Here is a 15,392-nt window from a genome sequence, read left to right on the forward strand (position 1 = left end):
AGCTTGTCCTGACACGTTGAGTTTGAGGGATGCTGAGAAGCAAACCCAGAGCTTCACGCACACTGGCCATCTACTAGCAAAGCTATAGCTTGAGCCCTGGGTACAAGTGTTGAGAAAGGCTGAGCAGTGAGTCGTCCTAACCCAAAGGCAGGTCCCAGAGCGGACACTGAATGTGGGCTCCTTAAAGGAGACAGTTCATTCTCTCTCCTCATGGGATTAACTTTTCCAGGAAGTAATCCTCAGTCTGGGCACTGAGAGGATAAAACCATTCACTATAAAAATACTAGGTTTGAGGATTAGAAGGATAAAAGAAATGATTAACATGGAGTTAAAGAGCTCGTGAATAATGCATTTTCTACTTTGGTGTCCTTATAATTCCAGTAGCCACTCTCTGACAGCTACCCATGTGCCCAGCTGTACCTATAATGTTGTAATTCATTTTCATATTTTCATTTGCTCTCCAAGATCCACCAAAATAGACTTCATTTTCAAGTCACAAGTTCTAGCAATGGCTTTTATTTAGTGATCAACACAACTACTTTAAAAGTCAGGGCGTGGGGTTGGGGATTTAGCTCAGTGGTAGAGCGGTTGCCTAGCAAGCACAAGGCCCTGGGTTCGGTCCTCAGCTCTTGGGGGGCGTTGGGGCTGTGGGGTGGGGTAGGGGGTCAGAGCGTGCAGGCTTTGAGCTTTCTAAGGGCTCTGAGCTACATCAGGTGGAGTACAAATAAACACAAAACAAGATGCTTAATATAGTATAACAGCCTTCATTTATCGAATGAAAGAGGATCTGAAAGGCGTTAAGATCTGGTTCACGGGCATCATAAGGTTTCCCAGTAAGGAAAGAGGCCCCGGGGTGGCTGAGATGATCTGCTGAACACTCAACACTGTCTGAGCCCTCAACACTGTGGCAGCTGCCTCAGGACCCTGTGTTTTCCTGACTTGATGGCTGTCTTAGCTGACAACTCCCCGGCGCTCCCAAAGTGCTGCCTAAGGAACTTTTTCACCTCTTTATCACGGCTGCTCTCCAACACGGTTTGCATCACACAGAACAGACATACTGTGGAGCTGTGGGAGCATTCCTCTTTGGTGACCTCTGCTCACATACTGGCCCACCAAGTGTGACACGCTCCCATTCCTTTCTAGAGATGACATCAATGACATTTAACTCATTTTCTTTCACTCTAGTTCCCTGCCCCTAGTTTCCAATGAGTCCGTCTTTCCTCAATTTTGTCTTGTCTCTTCCTCTCACTCCTAGCTTGCCCCACGGTGGCATTAGCACTTTTGGAGACCTTCGCTGTCCTGGCTCTTACTACGGAGCTCTTCATATGTGTGAGCCTCGAGCTCCAAAGCATCTATTCAGACAGAAACAGAGGAGAACAGAGTGAGAAATCCACTACCCAATATAGGATACCCTTTGGAGAGGCCCCCGTGGCAGGCCAGTTCTTTGGTGGCTTTCTGGAACGTTAGCATCAGAAAGGCACCACCAGTCCCAGTGAACTCCTTGTGGCATTCCACAGGGGAAAGGCAGTTTAGGAAAAGATGCAGCACACATCTCCACAGGTGATGGGCAAGGGCAAGTCACTGGGCTTCCAGGGCCACCTCGAGACCCTTCTAGCCCCACACCAGCTCTAATACCTGCTTCAAGGGCTGTGGTTTGCAGCAGGTGGTCTCTTTCCTCAGGGGAAGAGACCCTGCCCCTCCTTGTTAGCAAGCTCTTAGTGCATCCCAGTGAGTTGCCAAGGGAATTTTCCAATCTCATTGCTTTCTCTTTCCAGAAAACTGTTTCCAGAGATAGCAAAAGCAGTTTTTTTTTTCTCTCCCTTCTCAGGATGAAAATGTTGACTTACAGTGTAAACAGATGGTGCTTAAACATATGCTTATATAAACATATGGTCCTTAAACATGTTGGCTGAGTCAGTGAATGATTTGAATGAGCCTTGATATAATCAGCAGTACATAGATTTTTAAATTATCATATATGTTTGTAGTGGCTTGAGCTCTCATGCTAATTATGTTACCCAAAATCCTGTTTGCAGTGTCCTACACACAGGACTAAAGGAAGCCTGTCCCCAGTTGGTTTTTCACTGCTCAATAAAGTTACTGGTGGCCAATGGATGGGCAAGGAGACAGAGATGGAACTTTTAGGATTCAGGAGACTTGATCAGGGAAGAGGAAGAGGATATCCCACCATGACAAGGGAGTAGGAGACGGACCACACTGGAAAGGTGCAGGTACAGGAGGGGGAGACAGCCGACATGTAGGTGCAGGAGGGCAGTATATCAAATTCAAAGTCGTCAGGTTTGGTAGCAAGCACTCCCCACCCCATGACATTTCACTAGCCCAGGAATAATACATTTCTGACCAACATTCAACAGAAGCTAGATTTGCTAAGGTGACTACCACACCAACTTTCATGCAAGTTTAAATCTTAAATCCTGGGTTTTTTCTTAATGCCAATATCCTAATTTCATCTTCCAGAATGAATTAAGTTCTCTTTATTCACATACAACAAACGTGGCTCATAAAATATTCATCAACGTATATGCAAATATATAGCTCTCTGTGCCTCCAAGTTTAAAGCACTAATGTCTTTTTAAACTGGGATGACAAACATATCTACCTCAGGTACTTTTCTCAAGTGGTTTGTCCTTTTTATACTTTCTTTGTGTGTTTGCATGCATGTGGGTGTTCAGGTGAATTGCCTTTGTGTGGGTGGGTACACATGCACGTATGTTTGATCCCTGTGGAGGCCACAGAACAAGCCTGAGTACTGTTGCTATAGAGTCATCCACCTAACTTTTCGAGACAGGATCTGTCGTTGGCCTGGAGCTCACTAGGTTGGCTGGCCAGTGAGTCAGAGGGATCCTTGTATCTTCCCCTCCCCAGTTCAGGGACCATAAGCATGCACCACCACACCCAGATTCTTTACATGGGTTCTGAGGCTCAAACTTAGATCCTCCTTATCCAGTGTTACCTCCTTATCCAGCTACCTCCTCGGCCCTGACTTGCTCTTTTTACCGTATTATTTTGTCTCTGTTGTAACACATTATTTCTGGCAGGCCTCTGCCTGTGTTCCCACACTGTGCAAAGTAACAGATTTAGACACTTCATTTTTTTTTCCATTTTTTTTTTCGGAGCTGGGGACCGAACCCAGGGCCTAGACACTTCATTTTAAAGGCATATTCACTAGGATCCCTGTCTGAATTAGGTCAGTCCACACTGGTGACGTGAACAGCAGACAGGATGCTGGGTACCTGCGTAAACAGTGCTTTTGGTGGCCCGTCTGCATTCTGTCTATGGGGAGTTTGAAGATATATGAGAGGCCATTGATAAAGACCCAACTGAGTTCCATTGAGCTGGAGTTTGAATCCACCCATCAGTACGGGGTGGCCCTGGATAAGCCTCAGAGTCCCACGAGCATGAGTTTTCCAGTTTATAATTTGAGAAGGCTGGAACAGAAGCTGTAAAATGTTGTGACTCTCTTAAACAACTTCCTATTCTTTTAAAAGAGCCTCTGAAAGGTAGTTGGTTAATTAAGCACTAAAATTCAATTGAATGAGAACTCCCTTCCCAGACTCCACATTCTGCCTCATGCCTGGTGAATAAGCAGCCAGAGCCCAGATTTACAATGTACGCGTTGCTAACGTCACCCCTCAAGGAATCATGGGGAATCATGGGGAGTCATGGGAACAACTATACCCAGCACTGGGTCCATTCATTAGACACACAAAGGGGTTTAAGGAAGACAGCAAACTGAACCCATTCACAGTAAACGCAACACTGAATTTTCAGATCCGTTTAGGTGGCTACAAAAAAATGCCTTTAGGCAACTCTGAAGTGAAGGCAGCAGAAAACTGGCTCAGTCATGGTGACGTCACTCAGCACGTGGCTCACCTGCACTTTGGCGTGGACGGCCCCTGGCACCTGATACCTCAGCTCATGCGCTGTGGCTTGAGACTTTGGGAGCAGGAAAGGATAAGAAAGGGAACGATATTTTGGCTTCATAATCTGAAACAGAAAAGGTGAATTAAAAAATGACCGGAATGAGCAAAGAGGTCCCTTAGTCCTGACTTGTGAGAACCAGAAGAACTATTAATAGATGTTTCTAAGTTAAAAGCTGAAAGCTGTCTTTGCTCTCTGCTTCCAAATTTCCCTTTCACCCTTGCGTTCATACGGTATTTACCATTGAGTTCATACTTGTGTTCAAGGAGGATTCGATACAATCCAAAGTTATGAAGATAGATAATTGGGAAAGTGAAATTCTTATTGTGTGGACATGTCGTACCTGTCTTGACGCTGTAATTAGGCGCTGTTTCATTTTAAACAACTCCACAGTAAAATAGGACTAAAACTCATAATTAGATTCATATTACTCAAGAATTCAGGGGATCATCTGCCACCCAGGCCCGAGAGGCCTATACAGTAAGACCCTGTCTCAAAAGCAATGTCTTTAGTACTATTAATTAGCGTTTTAACTAATTCTTGCTGTATTTGAACCACTAGAAGTGATGTGGAAATACTGTTTCTGGGAAAAGATTTTATATCTAAAACTAGTTTTTGAGTGCTGTGTTAATTTATCCTCTTGGGAGCTGGGCATGGGAGTAGAGAAAAACCTGACCGAATGTTAGCAGTGTTTTTATTTTTGACAGTACAGTAGATTAAAAGCAATATTGCCTTACTAATTCCTTTATCCTCCTCCAAATTGGCATTTAAAATACTCTACCAATTTTTCTTAACTTTCTCGTGAATGATAAGTAAATTGATACTCTAAGTTGTTTACAGAAGTAACTCAGCTAACTCCCTTTTCCAGATTATCAGAGGAGAGGGGCATCATTACTTCAAGTAATGCTACGGCCCCTTAACAGACCAATTACTTGACTGGATTTCTGCACATTGAGGTCTTGCTGTTACAGTGGTGGCTTGGAAGTGGGTTCCATCTAAAGAAAAGAGATAACTGCCTCATCCTGCTTTCCTTGCTCAGAGCCTGCTTCAGTCCTGTACCTGCACAGGGCCAGGCAGGCCAGGACTGGAAGGGACTTTACAGTTGGGAGTCCCTCATCTAAACAAGCCCTGCAGATGCTATAATAGCTGTCTACTGGTCCTATCTCTGCAAAAAATTGACACGTATGTCTACCCGGTTCAAAGGTTTAAATTCACAGGCTGTGATCACATCTATCCCTCTGCATCTGAAGCTGACTATCATAATATTCTGAAAACTGTTTTCCTTTTCTGTAGAGTTGTGAAGCCCAGCACAATGACAATGAGATCCCCAACAATAGATGGTGTCGCAGAACGTAGCCACAGCAGCCTTTCCTGCCAACCCTCTGAGCTTCTCCTTGGCCAGGGACCACCCTTCTTTGGGTAGGCCGGGGCACGAAAACACCAGTACCTTTGTGAAGTTCCAGCGCTGGATGAAGTGTCGAGCCACGTCACGAGCTGCCTTTCCGTGAACCACAGAACCAATGTCATGCCAAGGCATCCGGGGGGTGGAGTACCTGTCGATGAAATCTGCCCGGCAAGGACCCATCACTAAGTTTGGTGACAGGGACAGGACCCCTCTTATCTCAACTAGGAGATCATGGTATTCCTGATCAGGGGAAACACAGATCTTCAATCATCCCCCTACCTCTCTACCAACCCTAATATATGCTTTCGTTTTGCTCAATATTGATCTGTAGACAAGACAAGATGTAAATCGGTACAAATTTATCTAAGCCTACCTGCTTGATATGATTTTCTTTGGGATCTGTGGAAATTACAGGTTATATACACAATACTATAATATACTATACTATACTGACCCCTTCTTAGACATATGAATACAATCATTATCTAAGATACATCCCTCTAGTGAAGGAAGATGGAGAGAATTCAAAAAGACATAATCAAAAGACTACCCTCTCATGGAGAATGTCAATTCATTACCATAAAATATGCCTGTGAGAAATTTAGATATTTAAATTTTTTTTTCTTATCACTACAACAAAAAGCTCATATGGGTATGAAACAATCAGATCTCCAAAATTTAACCAAAATTTCAAAGACAAAATAGAATAATGAGATTCTGAGACCCTTATTGAGGATCTGTAGGTGGTCAATGGCCAGGGAGGGAAGACATTTCTTCAGTCATGTAGAAAGTCACCTGTGCCCCTAGGAGTAACTCCTTATCCCTGCTCTTGTAAGCAAACCTAATTAAATTCTCTGGATCATCAAAAGACAGAAGGGTTTCTCATTGGTAGAGAAAGGGGGTTAGTGGAAACAGGAGAGGGGAAAGGGTAATAGACAGGGATAGATATAATCAAAATACTTTATATACATGTATGAAAATATCCTAATGAAACATTACTATATATAATACATGCAAATCAAAAATTTTAAATAAACAAAAAAGATGGCCCTTAGATCATGCACGTGCATACTTCTGATGCCCCAAAGTGAAAAACAGAATAGAACCTGCAGTCGTCATCACCCCCATACTCACCAGCAAAAGGTTTGTCCAGTTGAACCCAGTCCTTGAAGACAAAGTTGCAGTAATCCTTCCCATGCCAAAACCTAGTCTCCCCATGGAGCTCTCCCACTCCTGTCTGCACACTTCGGATGGAGCCGGTGTCTGTGAACACACAAGATTGGCTCAGAGACTGAGAGTTGTGTAGGCCCAGAGAGGAACCTCCTGGTTCCTTATTAGACACTTAACACTCGCTCACTTTTCTTTCTGAGTCCTTACCAGGATGGCCTATGCCCATTTGATCATCATACCATGGAATTTAACATTCTTGTCAGTTGAACAGCTTCTTCTCAAAACCTAACAGGTCAGGAAAAATGGCCCACAGAGTAAACTATAAAGAGAGAACTCCCTAGGCCGGGCTCCAGGAGAACACTGTAGCCAGAGGAGGATAGACTATACCAGTCAGAGAGACAACAGGACCCAGGCTACCTCTTCCCTTACCAATACAGTGGATACCTCAGTCATTCCAACTCAAAGAGTACGAGTCTCATGTTAAAAGGCAGCCCATGTTCCAGCCCCACAATTAGTGAGGTCCATGACACCAAGCTTTTAACTTTTGGGGTCATAAAGCCTTAGGTAAAGAGTGTGGATCAGACTAGATGACAACTAAGAACTTTCAACCTTCAACATCCTATATTCCTAAAATCACAAACATCATCCATAAAAATATGGCAGGCAGAAGCTTACAATCGAGGCACTAAAGCAGCAGTTTGCAGTAGCGTTCCACAAAGAGCCGAATGGACCACTCTACTTAAGAACAGATACCTCACGTTAAAGCTTTGGGGATGTGTCAGCCATGAAGACAACAAAGCAGGGAAGAGCGGAACCGAAATCACATACAGTGCTTGGCACAGAGATGTTAGCCACATAGGTGTGCGTGAGGGTTGGGGGGCAAGAACGATTGTTAAATGAATAATGAAACCACTTGAAGTAGCCAATGAAAGGCCACCACATTTTACCACTCCATATCACCTCAGGAACTGTCTTTGTAAAAGGCTGAGTTGTTTAAAAACCTCTCTAGAATCACCTACTGTGTATAGGTGGTTATGTGCTGAGGAATTAGTGTGTGCAGGAATTGCTTCCCAAGCTGATAGCCACCTGTCTTTTGATTCCTCGTTTTCCCTTGGCTTAGTCCCTGGCTTCACCTGCTTTATTTTTTCATTGTGTTTCAACAGGTCAATCTGCCTTGCCTCTGTGCTGTTTGCATGTTACTTACCCATTCTGCATAGAATGTTCTTCCCTCCCTTTGGCCTGATCTCTTAGTCATTCCTCATGAGCCATATCAGCCTGGTTTCAAAAGACAGAGCCAACTCTTGCAGGGAGTGGCATCAATGACACCTATGGTGTCCTGTCTGAAAACCACCTAAGGCCTCTGATCCAAGCCATGTAATCACATAAACGTGGAATGCATATCCCTCCTCCAACAGTCGATAAAGAGTAGGCACTGTATCCCTTCACCTCCTGCTGGAGCTCCCAGCATGCAGGAAGTAATTAGAAGATGTTTGCAGAACAAATATTATTGTGTAGTTACCACACACAGCTAATAACTCTATCTCAGAATTAATTAACTTTTCAAAGGTTGTTGGAAATATAGTGTATAAATGGTTTAAATTGTCAATGTCAACAAAGCCAACGGATGTTTGAAACAGACTTCTATTATCTTCTCCCAGCCACTGGCTTTCCTGCTATGTATGCCTAAAGGAAAGAGCACGGGTGACCTGTTGTGGCCCTGTAGGCTTCTCATAATGAGCAGGTATATGTTGGGCAGGGGGTGTTGGGAGAGGGGAGTACGTAAGGAGGGACAGAGTGAGAACATGAAATAAATGATAAGTCAAATTCACAAAACATAGACACAGAAATGGTTCAGTCAGTAGATAAAGGTACCTGAGGCCATGAATCAGTCCTCAGGACTCATACGGTAAAAAGAAAGAACTGGCTCTCCCAAAATGTTCTCTGATCTCCACAGCCCTCCTGTGCCCTGCACACACACATGTGTACCCCTCCCAAGACCCCCACATAGTTTCATAAAAAATTAAGAAATACAAACAAGTAATTATTAAGTTTGAGATACAGTATTAGTTGTGTGTGGTGATTACAAATATGTCCATACATATGGTTTATTTTCATCAATCTGAGAAATGAAGCCAAGGTTTTAACATATACACTCATTGAAATATTATGAGAGCCAGCTATCACTTGGAAAACAAAAGGAAAGTAAATTTCTAGTCTTAAGAAAACGACCCTGGTAGTAACCAAATTCAGATGCCCACAGTTCAGATATGCTTTTGTTACTAGGCCAGGCTCAAGGATTCTAAGCGATCCTTCTAACAGCACACAGAAGCAGCCAGGCATGCACACAGCTCTGTGAACTGACCCTGAGGCACCATCTCTGGCTCCCAAATGACGTCATCACAATTGCAAGCCTTCTCCTTGGGTATCTCCTGCCTGCCAGTTTTCTGCACCCCTGTCTGTCAGCAGCTAATGTTTGCAGCAGAGGCAGCTTCCCATTCTTTCCGGAAGTCACCTGACCTTGCTGTCACACCTAAGAGTAAAATTGCCAGCATCCTATAGCATCAATCCCTTCTAGGGTGACTCAGTTCCAGCCTTCCCAGGCCCCTGTGCTGCTCTCCTCTTCTCTGCCCAACTGTCTCCCTCACATCCTTCCCATCACCATTTCCCAAACTATAATGGAATTCTAATAATCCTTCTGGAAATTTCCATCTACTTTAGTCTTGAGCACATTGGTACGACCTAGTTGGGTCAAGTATACTTTTCATGCATCTTTACCTTTGACCAACGTCCCCCATACTTTCTCCAGCATTTTTTAGCCTGACTCACTAAAGCCTCCCTAAGGCTAGATAGTCTTCCAGCCCAGTTCACATAGGTTAATCTTTAACCATAACCCCCAAGTTCCATAACACTAAAAACTCAATGGTGTCTACATAGAGCATTTGCCATCAGAAACTGACCTGAACTGACTAGGTGCACTGGTCCACTCATGCTACACCTATGCACCTATTCATGTATGTTCCCTGTGTTTCTGGGGCCTGATGGTAATTCCACATAACACAGGGTCTACATATAAGCTACAGGCAGTAGGTTACCTTCCTAAACCCTAGAACATTCCAGTTTTTGAAGCACACCTGACTCCAGGGTTTCTCGTAAACCTCTGAATGCTTAGGGCTGAGAAGTGAAAATAAATGCTTTTGGTATTTGCCAAATCTATGCCCTAAGATAAAACATTATCCTGAAACCACTTCTCTCTTTTCTTAGGCTACACCTTCCAAATGTTTTGTAGAAGGAGGGCTTGAGCCCAGGACCTCACGCATGCTAGGCAAGTGCTCCACCAATTGACATCCCCAACACCTTGCTTTTCAGTCTATATTTATATCTAAGGGTGGTTCCAACCCAAGTCCTGAATGAGTTGTGTGGTTTGGAAAATGTACAGTCTTTAAACTTTGTAGCTTTCCAGTGGTGTATTAGGGTTTGAGATCTTATTTTGGCTCTGTTAAGATGATTTCCCTTGCAGCAAGAGTGCTGAGCGATGATGTTACCCCTGCGCTAAGTGGTAAAGTATTTTAAACTTTTCACTATCAACCAGCAGACAATACACCTTTTTTGTTCTTTAGTGTTCTTTTTGGTTGTTGTCTTGTTTTGTTTTTAGATGGGGCCCATTGAGCCCTAGTTGTCTTTAAACCCATTATGTAAGAACGGCTGGCCTTGAATTTGTTACACTCCTCTGTCTCTGTCTCTGTCTCCCAAAGGCTAAGACTGAAGACACATGCCACCATGTCTGCCGGAGGCAAGCGTCTTGAGGGAACTCAAAGAGTCTTACACATCCCTGTGCACTGCAGCCCAGACACGAGTCTCCTGAAGCCTTAGCTTGTCTATTACCCTGATCAATGTGAGATCTGCTCAGTAGTACTTACAAAGGAAAGATCAGTGGGTGCTTCCTAAATGGAAAGGGGATCAAATTTTGTGTTTAATACATTATCAAGCCAAGCAATATCAACCTGGACTTCAATGTCCTACTACATAATTCCGAAAAGAATAAAAAATTCCTTGAGAATAACTGAGTGACCTAAAAGCGATAATTACAAAGTCTACGATGGTTACTGACCTCACTAAGAGGGATTAAATTTAGTGCAGTCTCTCTGGTTAAACTCTGAAGTGGTCTCAACTGTACTCTGCATATTAGCCTCTGTGTGGCAAGACATCCTGGGAGCCCATTCTGTGTGGCTCTCTGTACATTAACACTCTCTACTGACTTCCCCAGAGCTGAAGTCCTTACAGTAGCCCACAAAGCTGCCTATAACCCACCCAGCCACTACCTTCTTGCTTTTCTCCCATCCTCACAGGCTTTCTAGAAGCTCCAAATCCTCCCCCCTGCTATGGACTCTTTGAATTTGCTATTGATTCTGCTTGAGACACCTCCCCGGATGGCTTCATCTTCTCCACCTCTTCATCTTAATCTCCAGTTGAAACCCAGCTGCAAGAGTATCATTCTTTCTTCAGGTTACATAAAATATTTAATTCATCCCTCTGCTCTCACCCCATTGGTCTCCGTGATAATTGTGTGCAACAATCTATCTGTGTGTACAACCGTGTCCTTATCACTCAGCTTGCTAACTGCATTTCATCTGTTACATTCGTTTCATCCAGTGTCTTTAGGGCAGTGGTTGGCATGTCATAGGAGCTTAGCACATATTTATTCAATTAAGTACATGGGGAGGCTGGAGAGATGGCTCAGTGGTTAGCAGTACATATTGTATTTCAGGGGACTCAGGATTAGGCCTCCCCCAACCCCATTTCCTTATTTGCAGAGTCTAAAACCTGTGCTGTTTACTCCCTCTTTTTCTCTTAAAACAATCTTGTCTCCAGTCATTGAGTGAAGGAGACAGTGAACGCATGGCCAACAATACTTTCCACCAGCACCGGGTCCTCCGATAATCACGTGGGTCTCATGCCCTCAGCCAAGAGCTGGCCTAACGTGTCAGATACCTCTCTGCCTCCGTCCCACTTGCCCCATTGTATGCACCAAAGTACAGACCTCCTCTTCCACACTTCTGCAACCTTATTCCTCCATCTCATTTGGAACCTCAATTATAAGTCAGCAAACACGCATACCAGAATGGACACTTTAGGACCTGTTCTTAATTTTTTCTTTAAGGCTACAGGTACCTTGGTCACCTCACTTTCCCAGAAGTTTCCAGCCCTGAGAACCTTGAGGCTCACACAGATACAAACAGATATAGGTGAAAATTGTCCATAAACCCATAGGTCATTCAAGAACTAGCCTTATGATAAATAGCTAAGACATTTCCCATATGACGTTTTCCATTTTTAATTGTGTATCAATATTGTTAGAATTTACAAAACTACCAGTTACACTTAGCTTTGGTTTGTGACATGTAGTTAATGCCCTTAAAAACTGCAAGGTCTGGGTCCATGCTCAGCAGATAAAGGTGTTCACCACCAAGCCTAGAGACCTGAGTTCAATCCCTTGACCTTACACAGATAGAGGAAACAGAAAACAACTCCTGCCACTTGTTCTCTGACCTCCACACAGATACTGCAGCCTATGCATATACATATAAGCACAGAAAAATCAACATATGATTAAAAATAAGTTAATAGCTGGGCTCCTGAAGAATGTTTGAACCACTCTTCAAATTCCAGCCTCACTGGTCAGGGGTCCTGGAGGTCAGGGAGGACAGGGGTCAGGCCTGTCAGCTGGGCTCCAGCTTTCTAATCTAGCAGAACAGAAGAGTTCTACCCTTAGGGTTGAGCCAATAACCAAGATGGATGGGTGTGTGCATTTCTAAGTTAGACACGTGAATACCGAGCACGAAGATGCTGATAAACTGGACTGCACTGGGCAAATCTCTCACCATCCTAGTCAAGTTCTCTTATCTGTGAAAAGGAGATACGATCCCTGTCAAGCATCACAAGCATTTGAGGCAGTGCCCGAGCATCTGCACACTTGGCCTGTGACTTACTGTAGTGATTCTCCATCCTGAGATCGTTAGCCAAAACCTTCATTCTCAGCTCCATAATTTGGATTCTGATTAATTCATTCTTCAAGAATCTGATTCTTCCCATAAAAGGTATCAGATAACATTTTTTAACCATCCCCATATAACTAGTTCTATTCAAAAACTCTCAAGATTTTTCCAACAAACGATGATGTGGCCTTTTCCCCACCTTGCCTGGGACTCTGACTCAGTGCACACTTTTAACACCATTCACATGGCTTGGCTGCAAGTGACATTTCCTAGGGAACAGGTAAGACGTTGGTCTTTTCCATCCACAGGCCTTTGCTGGGTTCATTTCCTTCCTCTACAACACCTTCCTATCCTCACCTACCTTCTCCAGGTACTGTCAGATCCAAGAGACAGGCTCCCTACTCAAAACATTTCCCTAGTTCAGCAAGAGGAAGTCCTTCTGCCTGGCACAGAGAGGGGCGTGTGTGTGTGTGTGTGTGTGTGTGTGTGTGTGTGTGCGCGCGCGCACACGCCTGTACATCTTGTGCTGTTCAGTGTGTTTCTCTCCACCGCTAGAGAGAGAAGTTCCTCAGACGTACAGAGCTTGCACTTACATGGAGCAAGTCCTACCTGACATATGGACAAGAGGACTGAGCAGAAAGACAACATGGACGCACACTCACTGTGGTCGTGCAGCAGAGGAAGCAACAAAAGCTGAAGCCCATGGGTTCTGACACTAGCCAGTCACTTACCAGCACTGTGCCTAGTGAGGCCCTGCTCAGACTCACTGGAAGGGCGAAAGAGTTTCAAGTGGGGCTTTAACCCATGGATTAAATTCTGATGACTTCTATAGTGGCTAAAATAACCTGGAGAAAGTTGAGAGTTCTTTTTTGTTTTACAAAGAAATGTATTTTCATATACACATCTATGTATCAAATTTTATAAACTTGAAAGCATGCTTAATCTTCTTCAGAACAAGCAGGTCTATAAAATCAGCCATACGAGCTAGTGTGATTGAAAAATCACAGCACTTTAAGCAAGATTTGCAAAGAGTAGTAAATTCATACGATATAGGATACCTGATGTCTGCTGCTACAAGCTTCATATATTTCTGACTGAAAAAGATAAATCTATCCTATGAAAGGTTTATAAAGGATACCTAATGCTCTTTTTCTCTTTATAGCTTGGCATATTTTAGAAAACTTTAGTCATTATACGACCATCGAAAGTATCAATAGTGGCTATGATTACACTGTATTAATAATAAATATGTTTTTAAGATGAGGCAAAAGAGACTGGGCACAAGGTTCATTTGGTAGAGTGCCTGAGTGCACACCCAGAACTGGTTTAACCCCCAGAACCTTCTAAATAGGTATGGTGAGACCTGTGATCCCAACCTGGGATAAACAAGAGCTCCAATCGGTCTCTATCACATAGTGAGTCTGAGACCAGCCTGGGCCGCATCTGAGACCCATGGTGGCACACACGATGCATGGCAGTCTTTGCACATCGTCCATCGAATGCCACCACGGATCTTTCTAAAGCAAATAGGCAAGGGCTGCAAGACCCACGGGGTCACGGGGTAAGGGAAGTTCTAGAGAAGCCGTGACTCACTGGAGGCGCTGTCGACGCTGCTGATGCTGTCCGAGTTGTGCAGATTACGGCGGTGCAGTTGGCGATAGAGGCTAAATTTGGAGAATTTCCTGGACTTCCCTATGCCTTTCAGCTTCATGTCGGTATCGTCGACAGTCTTTAAGACGGGCTCGTTTTTATGAGATTGACGTTTGTCCTTGAGGCTTAAGGATTCCATAGACTCTACTGATGCTGCCTGAGAAAAAAGACCACGCATGAAATGTACTACAGTGGGCTTTCGCTTAATTAGAGCTAAGAGGCAGTTAACAAGTGGTGGCCCCGGAACAGACTCTCCTAGAGTCTCAGGCGGTCGGCCATATGAGGCCTGCTGTGGATTCTTCTTTAGCAGGCCAAATTCTTTTGTTTGCTTATTTTTGTTCTTGTTTGTTTATTTGTTTGTTTTATGAGACAGGGTCTCTCTCTTTCTAGGCATGGCTTTCCTGGAACTTGCTATGTAGACCAAGCTGGTCTCAAATTCAAGAGATCCATCTGCCTCTGTCCCTCACATGCTGGGATTAAAGGTGCATGCCACAATGCCTAAGTAAAACTTGAATTTCATTTTCCTAACCCCTTTATCTCCCAGTCATTACACTATTTAAATTCATTGTTAAACTACCCAACTTCTCAGATTAACAATGACTTCCTCTGTTAATCCTTTGCACACTGTTTGAATGCAAAATGTCCCTCACTGGCTGTTTAACACTTAGTCCCCAGCTGCTGGCACTGTTTTGAAAGGCATTAGGAGGTAGAACCTTGTTGGGGGCGGGGGGGGGGGTATGATATGGATGGATATTACTGTGGGTGGGCTTTGAGGTTTGAGCACTTGTCTTCCCCGTGCTTCCTAACTGCAAATGTAATGAGACACACAAGGGACAGGTTCCTGCTTCCACACCTTCCTCAGCATACTAAGGAACACCCCTTACCCACTAATACCCCTTAACCTGCAGGCCAAAACAAATCCTACTCCCTTAAGTTGCTTCTTGTGGAGTACTTGGTCCCAGCAATGAGAAGAGCTAAGGAATATGCTAGTCAGTGCAGTGCTCTTTCTTTCAACCCCCAGAAAAGCAACTGATAGATATTCCCATCTATAAATAAGAGCCCATCAAGTCTTGCAAGAAATACATTGCAATATATTGTGTAGAGCTGAAACACAAAGCAGGTGCATAAGCCAATGGAGATATTTTGGCAGCTCTTGATTGGCAGGTATTTTGAGAAGTTATTAGTTAGCTCCCTGCTCCAAGCCAGCTCTGCATTACTGGGTCAGTCACGCT

The 15,392-nt window shown here is 43.9% G+C and overlaps 1 protein-coding gene across 3 annotated transcripts in view; it reads right to left on the reverse strand.

Moving 5' to 3' along the window:
• Pld1 (phospholipase D1) overlaps positions 1-15,392 on the reverse strand; it is a 202,256-nt gene that overhangs the window by 53,931 nt on the left and 132,933 nt on the right. For 2 of the 3 annotated variants that reach the window (XM_032898579.1, XM_032898580.1), the window contains 4 exons: positions 14,104-14,317; positions 6,482-6,610; positions 5,390-5,508; positions 3,895-4,008 (listed from right to left, as the gene is read on the reverse strand). In XM_032898579.1, the coding sequence (XP_032754470.1) occupies positions 3,895-4,008; positions 5,390-5,508; positions 6,482-6,610; positions 14,104-14,317 (576 nt within the window). Of the gene's footprint in view, positions 1-3,894; positions 4,009-5,389; positions 5,509-6,481; positions 6,611-13,241; positions 13,356-14,103; positions 14,318-15,392 lie in introns of all 3 variants that reach the window. The other variant, XM_032898581.1, reaches the window with a different exon arrangement.

This window comes from Rattus rattus, chromosome 3, assembly GCF_011064425.1.
Source record: "Rattus rattus isolate New Zealand chromosome 3, Rrattus_CSIRO_v1, whole genome shotgun sequence".
Classification (NCBI taxonomy): Eukaryota; Metazoa; Chordata; class Mammalia; order Rodentia; family Muridae; genus Rattus; species Rattus rattus.